The sequence below is a fragment of the Esox lucius genome, chromosome 24 (assembly GCF_011004845.1).
Source record: "Esox lucius isolate fEsoLuc1 chromosome 24, fEsoLuc1.pri, whole genome shotgun sequence".
Lineage (NCBI taxonomy): Eukaryota > Metazoa > Chordata > Actinopteri > Esociformes > Esocidae > Esox > Esox lucius.
In genome coordinates, this window is record NC_047592.1 from 29,439,251 (window position 1) to 29,452,342 (window position 13,092).

The 13,092-nt window shown below is 42.4% G+C and overlaps 1 protein-coding gene across 10 annotated transcripts in view; it reads left to right on the top strand.

The window, feature by feature from the left end:
• The window catches only part of LOC105008546 (collagen alpha-1(XXV) chain), a 388,822-nt gene that overhangs the window by 351,370 nt on the left and 24,360 nt on the right, over positions 1-13,092 (top strand). For 9 of the 10 annotated variants that reach the window (XM_020044365.2, XM_020044363.2, XM_020044369.2 and 6 more), the window contains 3 exons: positions 30-83; positions 2,864-2,890; positions 4,266-4,319. In XM_020044365.2, the coding sequence (XP_019899924.1) occupies positions 30-83; positions 2,864-2,890; positions 4,266-4,319 (135 nt within the window). The remainder of the gene's footprint in view (positions 1-29; positions 84-2,863; positions 2,891-4,265; positions 4,320-13,092) is intronic. The other variant, XM_020044367.2, reaches the window with a different exon arrangement.

The window sequence follows — 13,092 nt, forward strand, 5'->3', positions numbered from 1 at the left end:
AAATGTGATGTCTATTTGTGCTGTGTCAGGGGGAAAGAGGAGCTGCAGGTGAACCTGGACCAAGGGGACCCTATGGACTTCCGGTAAGTGTGCCCTAATTAGCAAGTAAGCAAGTTTATTTATATTACACAATTCATACAAAGAAGCAATTCAATATGCTTTACAAAGAAAAAGAGAATTATAAAACTACAATAGAATAGAAAAACAAATACTAGAATAAAAACAATAAACAACAATAAAACATCATAATAATTTAACACTGAATAAGAAAATAAAATAAACAACAAAATAAAAACATAACTGGTAGATTCGGTAGTAGATTCCATGAAAAAGCTATAAAAGCTGTTAGGCTAAGCAGTTTATTCGCTCAGCCATAGGCACGTGAAATGAGAAGTGTTTAAAACATATCAATTGAAAAATGTATATGTTGGGGCACTTCTAAGATCTTATGGTAGTTTATTCCAGTTGTTTGCAGTATAACTGCTAAACACTGCTTCGCCATGTTTAGTTTGGACTCTGGGCTCTACTAGCTTACCTGAATTCATGACATAAATACTTATGTCATGCAATAATGCAAATTAATTACTTAAAAATCATACAATGTGATTTTATGATTTTTTTTTACTCTACATGCTTTGTAAGTATTTGATACATCAGAAAAGAAGAACTTAATATTTGGTTCAGAAATGTTGTTTGCCATTACAGAGATCATACGTTTCCTGTAGTTCTTGACCAGGTTTGCACACACTGCAGCAGGGATTTTGGCCCACTATTCCATATAGACCTACTCCAGATCATTTAGGTTTCGGGGTTGTCGCTGGGCAATACACACTTTCAGCTCCCTCCAAAGATTTTCTATTGAGTTCAGGTCTGGAGACTGGCTAGACCACTCCAGGACCTTGCGATGCTTCTTACGGAGCTCCTTAGTTGCCCTGGCTGTGTGTTTCGGGTTCTTGTCATGCTTGAAGACCCAGCCATGACCCATCTTCAATGCTCTTACTGAGGGAAGGAGGTTGTTGGCCAAGATCTCGTGATACATGGCCCCATCCATCCTCCCCTCAATACGGTGCAGTCATCCTGTCCCCTTTGCAGAAAAGCATCCCCAAAGAATGATGTTTCCACCTCCATGCTTCACGGTTTGGATGGTGTTCTTTGGGTTGTACTCATCCTTCTTCTTCCTCCAAACACGGCGTGTGGAGTTTAGACCAAAAAGCTCTATTTTTGTCTCATCAGACCACATGACCTTCTCCCATTCCTCCTCTGGATCATCCAGATGGTCATTGGCAAAATCCGGAAAGGGCCTGGACATGCGCTGGCTTGAGCAGGGGGACCTTGTGTACGATTCAGGATTTTAATCCATGACGGCATAGTGTGTTACTAATGGTTTTCTTTGAGAGTGTGGTCCCAGCTCTCTTCAGGTCATTGACCAGGTCCTGCCATGTAGTTCTGGGCTGATCCCTCACCTTCCTCATGATCATTGATGCCCCAAGAGGGGAGATCTTGCATGGAGCTCCAGACCAAGGGAGATTGACCGTCATTTTGAACTTCTTCCATTTTCTAATAATTGAGCCAACAGTGGTTGCCTTCTCACCAAGCTGCTTGCCTATTGTCCTGTAGCCCATCCCAGCCTTGTCCACGATATTCTTCTTGATCATTCCCGATAATTGCTGTCTAACCCTGCGTAACTTAAAGCTGAAGCTAAAAAGGCTTTGTTTATATATGTCATTGTGGATTTGAAGTTTAGTTTTCCTCCACTTATGTTAGGTAAGGAAGATCCCCAATGATGTGGTCATGCAATTTCCTTCAAATAACATTGTAGTTAAGTAGGATCGTTACCAAAAAGATACGTAAGTAGTTACCTTGTCAGTACGTCGTGTAATTACGTTCCTGCGACGTGCTGAGGAGGCAAGGGAGATTACCAATTATGTGGTCACGCAATTACCTTAGAATAACGTTGCCACAAAGTTGTGAGAAGGTAATGTCATGACATTACCAATGCATTACGTCACTGCTGGTCATGGTTACGTACCATATTAGCAGGGTAAATAGATAATAAACAAAATGGGAAATCCTGCACACCCCGTCATAAAATATTTTCTCTGCCGCTGTTTATTCAAGGTAAATATAGCTACGAATTAGTTAGCTAGATATCTGCCCTGTTAGCTAACAGGCAATTCTTAGCTGAGGACACATTCTGATGCTCTCTGAGAGCTGGATGTTTTTGTAATTTCCTATGCTCCTCTTCAAAAAGAAATTACTGCTGGTATTCAACAAAGACAAATGCAAAATTGCTGTTGCTTGATCGGTTGTGTCGACCTCTCACCCTCGCAAATGGTCACCAATATTTGTTTTGGCACAATTTTTTCAGGAGAACATACAGAGACCTATATCACTACCCTGCGGCCTTCCCATTTTGGAAAACCAAATGTATCATATATTTTCGCACATTATATCCGTTGCCCCATTCACTTTCATTGTTGGCGGGAGAGGCTTCCTTTTAAAAAATCGTAAAGTCTCAAAACTATTAATTCCAAAATATTATGTCTCCACAGTCCAGGAATAGGCTAGATAATCTGAGAAAATGAGAATCTTTCCCTTAATATGATGTTGAGAATCCCACACCTGAAGCTTTGGGCCTTTAGCTGCCATGACAAAAGGTTCAGAGAACAGTCCTACAAACAAAGCCAAAACCCATGAAAATCCTAAAATTTTGTATCAGTCTTACAATATCATAACTACCTTGATCCAAAGCTCTTGGTTTAGAGGAGTAAAAAGGATCTGGTATAATTTCAATACACTTACATTTCAATGTTATATTGTTATATATCCAAAAAAGCTTCTTACATTACTGTTTTAATTTCAGGGAGCAGCTGGAACACCTGGCCTTGATGTGAGTAAGACAGTTCTGTCTGTCCCTGTATGAAATGTCTATATAACATGCTGGCATTTTTTGCTCCGTACAATTCGATTTTTTATTTCATCATGAAAGTATGGTCTGTATGAGACTACATTCTGCTGGATGTACAGTGGATATAAAAAGGCTACACAAAATACCAGGTTCTTGTGATGTAAAAGAATGAGACAAAGATAAATCATTTCAGAACTTTTTCCACCTTTAATGTGACCTATAACGTGAACAATTCAATTGAAAAACAAACTGAAATCTTTGAGGAGAACAAAAAGAAAAGAAAACTCACAATAACCTGGTTGCCTAAGTGTGCACACCCTTAAACTAATACTTTGTTGAAGCCCCTTTTGATTTTATTACAGCACTCAGTCTTTTTGAGTAGGAGTCTATTAGCATGGTACATCTTGACATCTTGACGTGCTTCAACAAAGTATTAGTTTAAGGGTGTGCACACTTATGCAACCAAGTTATTGTGAGTTTTATATTTTATTTTAAAATGTCAGGAAAATCCTACAAGAACAGCTGAACTTTATTTTTGATTAATCAGAGTCACTTTAAATGATGGCAGGTGTGTAATGACTGTGTGTAGTTTCTCCACTTGATGATGACGACTGTCTTTTCTGTGTTCCATGGTATATCTAATGCTTTGGAAATTCTTTTGTACCTTTTTCCTGACTGATATCTTTCAATAATGAGATCCTTCTGATGCTTTGGAAGCTCTCTGCGGACCATGGCTTTTGCTCTGAGATGCAACTAAGAAAATGTCAGGAAAATCCTACTAGAACAGCTGAACTTTATTTGTGATTAATTAGAGTGACTTTAAATGATGACAGGTGTGTAATGACTTCTATGAACACAGCCACATCTCCAGTTATAAGAGGGTATGCACACTTATGCAACCAGGTTATTGTAAGGTTTTAATTTTTCATTTTCCCCCTGGAAGATTTCAGTTTGTTTTTCAACTGAATTGTTCACATTATAGGTCACATTAAAAGTGGAAAGAATTCTGACATTATTTATCTTTGTCTCATTCTTTTACATCACAAAGACCTGGCATTTTAACAGGGGTCTGTAGACTTTTTATATCCACTGTATAAGGTTGTCAAAATAGCATTATTAGTCTCTCCTGCTCATTGAGTACTTGTATGTCCACCATAATCAGTTGTACACCAATGTGTATCTGTGTCTGTTTCACTGACCCTGTCTTTACCTTCTTCCTCTGTTTATCTGCTCGACTTTCTAGGGGTGTAACATTGTCAGAGAGAGAATTGAACCTCCTTGAATGTTCTGTCTGGACTGTTCTTAGATCAAGTCACTCACCAGAGCAGCAGTACTGAACTAGAGTTGTATTTTGCAGGGGTTGCCAGGCTTAAGGGGAGAGAAGGGCGACCTGGGGGAAAGAGGAGAAAAGGTAGATCTAGATATTCTGTCTTAGGGAATGGAATGAATGTTACCACCATAACATTAAAAATAACTGGTGTCAATGGACAGTGAGAGAATATATAAAACCCACACATCTATCAAACATATTTACCAATAAGTAACTTATAAAAAAAGTTAATAACTTTACTTGAGTGGAGTGGACATATGAGCTGCTATGATTATGTAAAATAGTGATGTGGTATCAGACGTAGCTGTAGGTAAATTCACAGAGCTGTTAATGACAGTATGGGTCTGAGAAATATTTTAGTGGTTTTGTGCGGTTTGAATATGTATGAGCATTTTTAAATTCAATACGAGGGCCATATTTACTGAATTATATACATTAAGGTAAATAAATATTGATGTAGATGAGTAGATCTGCAACTAGGTCATACCAGCTCCCAAAGGGTTGTAAAAAACGACTAAACAGATTGTTACAAAGGAGCCACCACAACTACAGTAGGTATATGTTTCAACTGGTGTATGTTTTCAACATATGGTCTGCGTATGTTTCAACTGGTGTGTGTGTGAACAAATGTACACTGCTCTAAAAATTAAGGGAACATTTTATTCACACATCAGGTCTTGATGAAAGAAATTAAGAGAGGAAAGATCAAAATCTTTACTGTACATTATGAAATTAATTGAGAACAAAATTATGTAACAACGGTCAATGGAAACCAAATTCAAAGTGAAAATCTAAGTCAACAATTTAAATCACAGGCTGTTCCAACTTGCGTGAATTTCATCACGGCAACTCATAATGTGACTCTGTGGTGTATATGGCCGTCCCTTTGTATGCCCTCCCGATAATGTCTGGGCATGCTCCTGATGAGACAGCGGATGGTGTCCTGCAGGATCTCCTCTCAGACCTGGATCAGGGCATCAGTAAGCTCCTAGACAGTCTGTGGCGCTATTTAGCTACGTCGGATGCGCCAATAAATAACGTCCCAGAGGTTCTCAATTGGATTCAGGTCTGGGGAATGTGAGGGCCAGTCAATAGCATCAATGTTTTCGGAACTGCCTACAAACTCTGGTCACATGAGGCATTTGAACCAAATCCTGGTTTCCTCTTTTAGGAGGCTGAAACATGTCAAGTGGTCTCTAGGCAATGCCGAGTGGGCCTCAGCCATGCATCTGCTGACACTGGAATCACGCCTACCAGAGTTTGCATAGCGGTCTATTTAAGTCAGTTAGGGTACTCTCTCTGCTTGCTATTCCTGTGGTCATCTTGCATGTGGTTGCTAAATTTTGGAGTTGTTTGCGATTATCCTTTCTTATCTATGTCCTGGTTCACATCTGTATAAGCTACAGAGGTCGGGGTTGTTATCGCAGCGCTCAGTTGGAGGTTTCATTTGCCAGACCAATCCTAATTTCGATATTGGCCGATCACAGGATTTGGAGGAGTTGTGTGCCTGTGTGGTTGTGCTCCTATGCGTTTCTCTTCCGATGGATTTTTCTACTTTCTACGGAAGATGAACAAGTTGGATTCCATGCAGTGTGTTGTGTGGACACCCAGCAGATTTTCAGCGGAAAGACACAAGGCTTCTACGCCCATGTGTTTGGCATCGGATTGTAGTGGGTAATGGGTGTTATTCCTTGATTGAGTGTGTGTCTGTGTATGAAAATGGTTTCATTAATTTCATTAATTCTGTCCTGGGTCTTGCTGGCAGGATTTATCAGGCTATTGGCCTGACATGTCTTATTGTGGACCATTGGTTCTCAGTAGCTCGGTAGCTGGATGGCATGCTTTGGTGATCCCTGCCAAGGTCTGCTCAAGGTCCTTTGCTGTTTTGACAGTTTTTTGCGATTGAGGTGATTTTGAACTTTGATATTTCTTTGTTGTATTGGGGGTGTCTTCTCTTAGGGGACTTATGGAATAATATGCTATAACTGTTCCCACTCTAGCTAAATGTGATTACTGTGTTTTTACGCTTCTGCATTTCGGTCTATTTGGTTTTGCTACTCTTTCTCATCAAGGGGAGCCACTCCAACTTGCGAGTATGGTTGCTGTGTTGTCTTGTTGTCTAGGGATCGGTGCATGTTTCAATTAATGGTTCAGAAGGACAGGTGCGTTATTTACCTGCAACATTCCCACATTACAGATGCTGGTCATAAAATATTATATCATTAAAAAGTTGATTTATTTCAGTAATTCCATTCAAAAAGTGAAACTTGTATATTATATTCATTCATTACACACAGACTGATATATTTCAAATGTTTCTTTTAATTGTGATGATTATAACTGACAACTAATGAAAATCCCAAATTCAGTATCTCTGAAAATTAGAATATTACTTAAGAACAATACAAAAAAAACACACCTGCAGGGTCTCTTTGAGAGAGGATGGACTCTTCACCACTCTGGAGTTGCCCATGGTGAGAGGCGGCGGGCTGGTGTGGGTTTGCTTATAGCTCCCCAGCTCTGCCGCCATGTGTTGGAGTTTACCCCGGTGAACGAGAGGGTCGTTTCCCTGCGCCTACGGGTCGGGGATAGGTCTCTCACTGTTGTTTGTGCCTACAGGCCGAACGGCAGTGCAGAGTACCCGACATTCTTGGAGTCTCTGGGAGGGGTGCTGGAAAGTGCTCCGACTGGGGACTCTATAGTTCTACTGGGGGACTTCAACGCCCACTTGGGCAACGACAGTGACACCTGGAGGGGCGTGATTGGGAGGAACGGCCCCCCTGATCTGAACCCGAGCGGTGTTCAGTTATTGGACTTCTGTGCTAGTCACAGTTTGTCCATAACGAACACCATGTTCAAGCATAAGGGTGTCCATCAGTGCACGTGGCACCAGGACACCCTAGGCCGTAGGTCGATGATAGACTTTGTTGTCGTTTCATCTGACCTGCGGCCGTATGTCTTGGACACTCTGGTGAAGAGAGGGGCGGAGCTGTCAACTGATCACCACCTGGTGGTGAGTTGGATCTGATGGCGGGGGAGGAAGCTGGACAGACTCCTGTCAGAGAGATCTTTAACTCCCACCTCCGGCAGAGCTTCGACTGGATCCCGAGGGAGGCTGGAGATATTGAGTCCGAGTGGACCATGTTCTCCACCGCCATTGTCGAAGCGGCCTCTCGGAGCTGTGGGCGTTGTGATGGTAATTTTATCGATCAGAACTCTTTTAGGAGGAAGTACAGAGACGAAATACTCTTGGCACAAATTAACAGTTCATTTAATATTTGCAAATAAGAGAGACGCGTCAACCGCTTACACACATAATCGTCTGAGGAGTCTCTGACTCAAAACATGCACATTTATTACATAGAAAAAGGGGTGTGACAAAATCCTGCACAATCCAGCTCAACAGGACACATTCCCTTTGTTCCATTATAACCTAAACTTCACACAAAGGACAGCTCTCCTTCCTGCCATAAGTAACTTTTTCAATTCTTAGAGTTCCAACCGAACCCGAACAGACAATAGATGCCCTGATGAAATATACAGATGAGGAGATAAAGAGTAACCATTTCATCAGCTGATACCAGTCAATGATACCCCCTTGGCAAATACCAGATCCCCCACATTCCTCTACCTATCTAAACAATGGGACTCAAGTCCTTTAATCAGTAAGAATGCATCAGGCTTCAGAAACTTCCCCAACACCGTAAGGTCTCCGGTGCCTGTCGAGGCGGCAATCCCCGAACCCGGTGGTGGATACAGGAAGTAAGGGATGCCGTCAAGCTGAAGAAGGAGTCCTATCAGGCCTGGTTGGATTGTGGGACTCCTGAGGCGGCTGATGGGTACCGACAGGCCAAGTGGACTGCAGCCCGGGTGGTTGTGGAGGCAAAAACTCGGGACTGGGAGGAGTTTGGTGAGGCCATGGAGAAGGACTATCGGCTGGCCTCGAATAGATTCTGGCAAACCGTCCGGCACCTCAGGAGAGGGAAACAGTGCCCTACCAACATGTGTTTTGTGGATTTGGAGAAGGCATTTGACTGTGTCCCTCGCGGCCTCCTGTGGAGGGTGCTTCGGGAGTATGGGGTCCTGGGTCCTTTGCTAAGGGCTGTCAGGTCCCTGTACGACTGAAGCAGGAGCTTGATTCGCATTGCCGGCAGTAAGTCAGACTTGTTCCCAGTGCATGTTGGACTCCGGCAGGGCTGCCCTTTGTCGCCGGTTTGGTTCGTAATTTTTATGGACAGAATTTCTAGGGGCAGCCAGGGGCCGGAGGGTGTCAGGTTTGGGGACCACACGATTTCGTCTCTGCTCTTTGCGGATGATGTTGTCCTGTTGGCCCCTTCAAACCAGGACCTTCAGCATGCACTGGGACGGTTTGCAGCCGAGTGTGAAGTGGTTGGGATGAAAATCAGTACCTCCAAATCCGAGGCCATGGTCCTCAGTTGGAAAAGGGTGGCTTGCTGTATTGATGTATTGGTCTGTCGTGGTAAAGAAAGAGCTGAGCCTCAAGCCGAAGCTCTCGATTTACCAGTCAATCTACGTTCCTACTCTCACCTATGGTCATGACCGAAAGGACAAGATCCCAGAGACAGGCGGCCAAAATGAGCTTTCTCCGCAGGGTGGCTGGGTGATCCCTTAGAGATAGGGTGAGAAGCTCGATCACCAGGGAGGAGCTCAGAGTAGAGCCGCTGCTCCTCCACATCGAGAGGGGTCAGCTGAGGTGGCTTGGGCATCTGTTCCGGATGCCTCCTGAACGCCTTCCCGGGAAGGTGTTCCAGGCCCGTCCCACCGGGAAGAGACCCCGGGTAAGACCTAGGACACGCTGGAGGGACTATGTCTCCCGGCTGGCCTGGGAACGCCTCAGTGTCTCCCTGGAAGAGTTGGAGGAAGTGTCTAGTGAGAGGGAAGTCTGGGCATCTCTGCTTAGACTGCTGCCCCCGTGACCCGGCCCCGGGTATAAGCGGAAGAAGATTATGATGAATACAAAAAAAATATTTTTAGAAATGTTGGCCAACTGAAAAGTATGAACATGAAAAGTATGAGCATGTACAGCCCTCAATACTTTGTTGGGGCTCCTTTTGCCTGTATTACTGCAGCAATGCGGCGTGGCATGGAGTCAATCAGTCTGTGGCACTGCTCAGGTGTTATGAGAGCCCAAGTTGCTCTGATAGTGGCCTTCAGCTCTTCTGCATTGTTGGGTCTGGTATAGCGCATCTTCCTCTTTAAGGGATACCATGGTCCTTAAACCAGGTACTGGTAGCTTTGGCACTGTGTGTAGATGCCAAGTCCTGTTGGAAAATTAAATCTGCATCTCCATAAAGTTGGTCAGCAGCAGGAAGCATGAAGTGCTCTAAAACTTCTTGGTAGACGGCTGCGTTGACCTTGGACCTCAGAAGACTCAGTGGACCTACACCAGCAGATGACGTGACACCCCAAACCATCACTGACTGTGGAAACTTTACACTGGACTTCAAGCAAGGTGGTTTCTGTGCCTCTCCTCTCTTCCTCCAGACTCTGGGACCCTTGATTTCCAAAGGAAATGCAAAATGTACTTTCATCAGAGAACATAACTTTGGACCACTCGGCAGCAGTCCAGTCCTTTTTGTCTTTAGCCCAAGCGAAACGCTTCTGACGCTTGTGTCTTGTTCAAGAGTGGGTTGACACAAGGAATGCGACTGCTGAAACCCATGTCTTGCATATGTCTGTGCATGGTGGTTCTTGAAGCACTGACTCCACTCTTTGTGAATCTCCCCCACATTTTTCAATGGGTTTTGTTTCACAATCCTCTCCAGGGTGTGGTTATCCCTATTGCTTGTACACTTTTTGCACATCTTTTCCTACAGAACTAGACTGAGAGACCATTTAAAGGCATTTGCAGGTGTTTTGGGTTAATTAGTTGATTAGAGTGTGGCACCAGGTGTCTTCAATTTTGAACCTTTTCACAATATTCAAATTTTCTTAGATGCTGAATTTGGGGTTTTCATTCATTGTCAGTTATAATCATCAAAATGAAAAGAAATAAACACTTGAAATATATCAGTCTGTGTGGAATGAATGTATAAATTATACAAGTTTCACTTTTTGAATGGAATTACTGAAATAAATCAACTTTTTGATGATATTCAAATGTTATGTATTGCATGTATGATGGTACTGGTGGGTTGTAATTGTGGGAATCTTAACTCTATGTTCTGCGGTGATAGGCGTTGAGGTCTGTAGTATGCATGTTTTGCGCTATGAATGCGAAGGTACATTGGACGGGCCTTAATGGTGTGCATGCTGTTCGTATAGGAGCTTGGATGTCTGCATTATAGTTTCGGTGCTGGATGTTGTTGTAATGGCTGAAATGTGTTCGTTACTAGCTGACTTATGCTCGCTGCCGTTTGCATTTGCATCTCGATACATGTTTAAATGGAGTGCTTTTAGTGTTTTTGCGTTATTTGTAAATTGCTGTTAATGCATAGGGTTGTTGTCTGCGGATTTTCCAACTGCAGGCCTTAGTTTGTTGATGTGGGATCCATGGGTCCCTAACACCCTGGTGTTTCGGCATCCATTTGATTGCACTGGTGCAATGATTGGTTGGCTTATTGTATATGAGAAGGCTTCAACTCAGCCAACGTTGTGGTGTGTCTCTTTGATGACTACATAGATTTCTTGCAGGCGCTTCTGCTTTTGCACTGTTTCTGCATCTGAGTGCATGGGTCGCTGGAAACACAAGCTGTGCTTGCAGAGGGCCGGTGCCACTTAGAGAGAAAAAAATTCAGTAGAGAGAACAGAAAGTGAAACAGCAAAAACCCAAGCCGTGTGAGTGAATGACCAGTCACGCAAGAGTATAAACATTATGAGAGCTCAGACATCGTGGCATGGAATTTCAAAATAGACCTGCGCCTTCTCGAAACCCCTGCTCTCTAGTGATGGGTTGTTCGCAAACGAATGTCTCTTTTTGGTGAATGATGGGAGCCGACTCGCAAACAAAATAGAGCCGTTAATTTGGCTCTTATATATGTTTGAGGCAAGTTGTGTTAAAAGAAGACATTTACAAAAGGCATTTGCCGTAAACCACAATTTTTTAAATAAACTGTTAATTAAAAATGTTGAACAAAAATATAATTCCAAAGGAATACCCTGAACCGTGGACCCTTTAAGTAAGACATAACCCTTGACTGATGTTGTAATTGGCCCATGACGGAATTAGATATTCATCAATGTACATATAAACTTTAATAATATTAAAATAACTCAAAAACTTTTAAAACAATTTTGTAAAATGTTAATTCGTATTACCATCTTGTAATATACACTGTACATCTGTGAATTCGTTCAATTATTGCTTTTGTGTATACAGCCTACATCAAAATATTGTGTGACACCCTCGAAAAGACTCAGTAGCTAGGATGTCAACATGGGTGACACTCCTAAAATACCTCAGATTTGGAAATGCAGTATGCAGTTTCAATTCGTTCTGGCTCCACCAACAATCTCCACAGGCAAACGAAACATCCAACAGTCCTGCTGCCACAGCTGAAAGTTGCTGTTAGTGTGTTACCTGATGCTAGCTATTTCTCTACCACAGCTACAACCTCTGCAACTACATCCAGTGCTGCAAGTGCATGCAGTTACCAGACAAAAAATGTAAAACTACCACCCAGCCCTCCATAGGCCAGTACATCCGAAAGGCCATTACCTCATCAAAGAAGAAGATGATAGATGAAGAAACGGTTAAAATGGTTGCCAGAGATTTACAACCATATCATTGTTGAGGACAAGGGATTCAGAAGCTTCTGTCATGTTCGAAATCCAGCTTATGTTCTTCCAAGCAGGACAACCCTGTATAAAACAATAGTTCCTCATCTGTTGAACTTTGAGACATGTTTATAGTTTGGCCAACGATTAGAACAAATGCCATGTTGAACTGGTAATAATATTTTCCTTTAACCATTTTACATTAAAAGTTAATGTGAATTGTGTTCTATTGTGATCTGTTCTACTGTTCTTTCAATATACATTTTTTTCAACACAAAAGCTGTGGAAAGTAACACTTTTAATTGTTAATTTATCTTTCACTGAAAATTATGCATTGTTAACAAGATTTTGCACGTATTTCTTTAATGCATGGAACCTGCTAGGATTCAATGCATAATTTTCAGTGAAAGAGCAGCTTTACTAAGGCCAGCACATGTAATTATAGCCATTAGATAATATGGGCTGATTAGAAAAATTTGCATAATCATATTTGGAATAAAGGGTGATTAGGAAATATATATACTGAACGAAGAGCGGTTTTGAGAGCCAAAATTAACTTCTCTGGTTAATCTCTGGTTCACCTGAGCCGGATCAATAAAAATACTGGTCCTTCACTCACGCGGCTTGTGTTTCTGCTCTCTCAACGTCACTTTCTGCTCTTTCTACTGTTTTTTTTATTCTCGAAGTGGCACCGGCGTGCATGCAAGTTTGATCCTCTGCACGCGCAGCTTGTGTTTCTGCTCTCTCAACTCAATGTATTATTCTGGAAGTCGCAGGTGCGTGCGCTTGAGTTTTGAGACTGATGTGATGCCATACCATAACCCCCCCGCATCTCAGGGACCTTGTTGCACTACTCCCTTGTACTACACAGACAGTCTTGCTATGCCTGATAATGAACGTTTTCAGTTGTTACAGGTACGCGTCTACCTCACCGCTACTATCTCTGCATTTAAGTTGCACATACAGTACATATACAGTATATTCAGTTTGCCTCTTTACACATTTAGAATTGCCATTGTGTTTGCATTTTTACAGTTGTTACACACGCATGTCTACCTCGGGACCTCATTGGTGCTATATCTGTATTTTGGGTGCACATGCTGTGCATTTTGAAGTT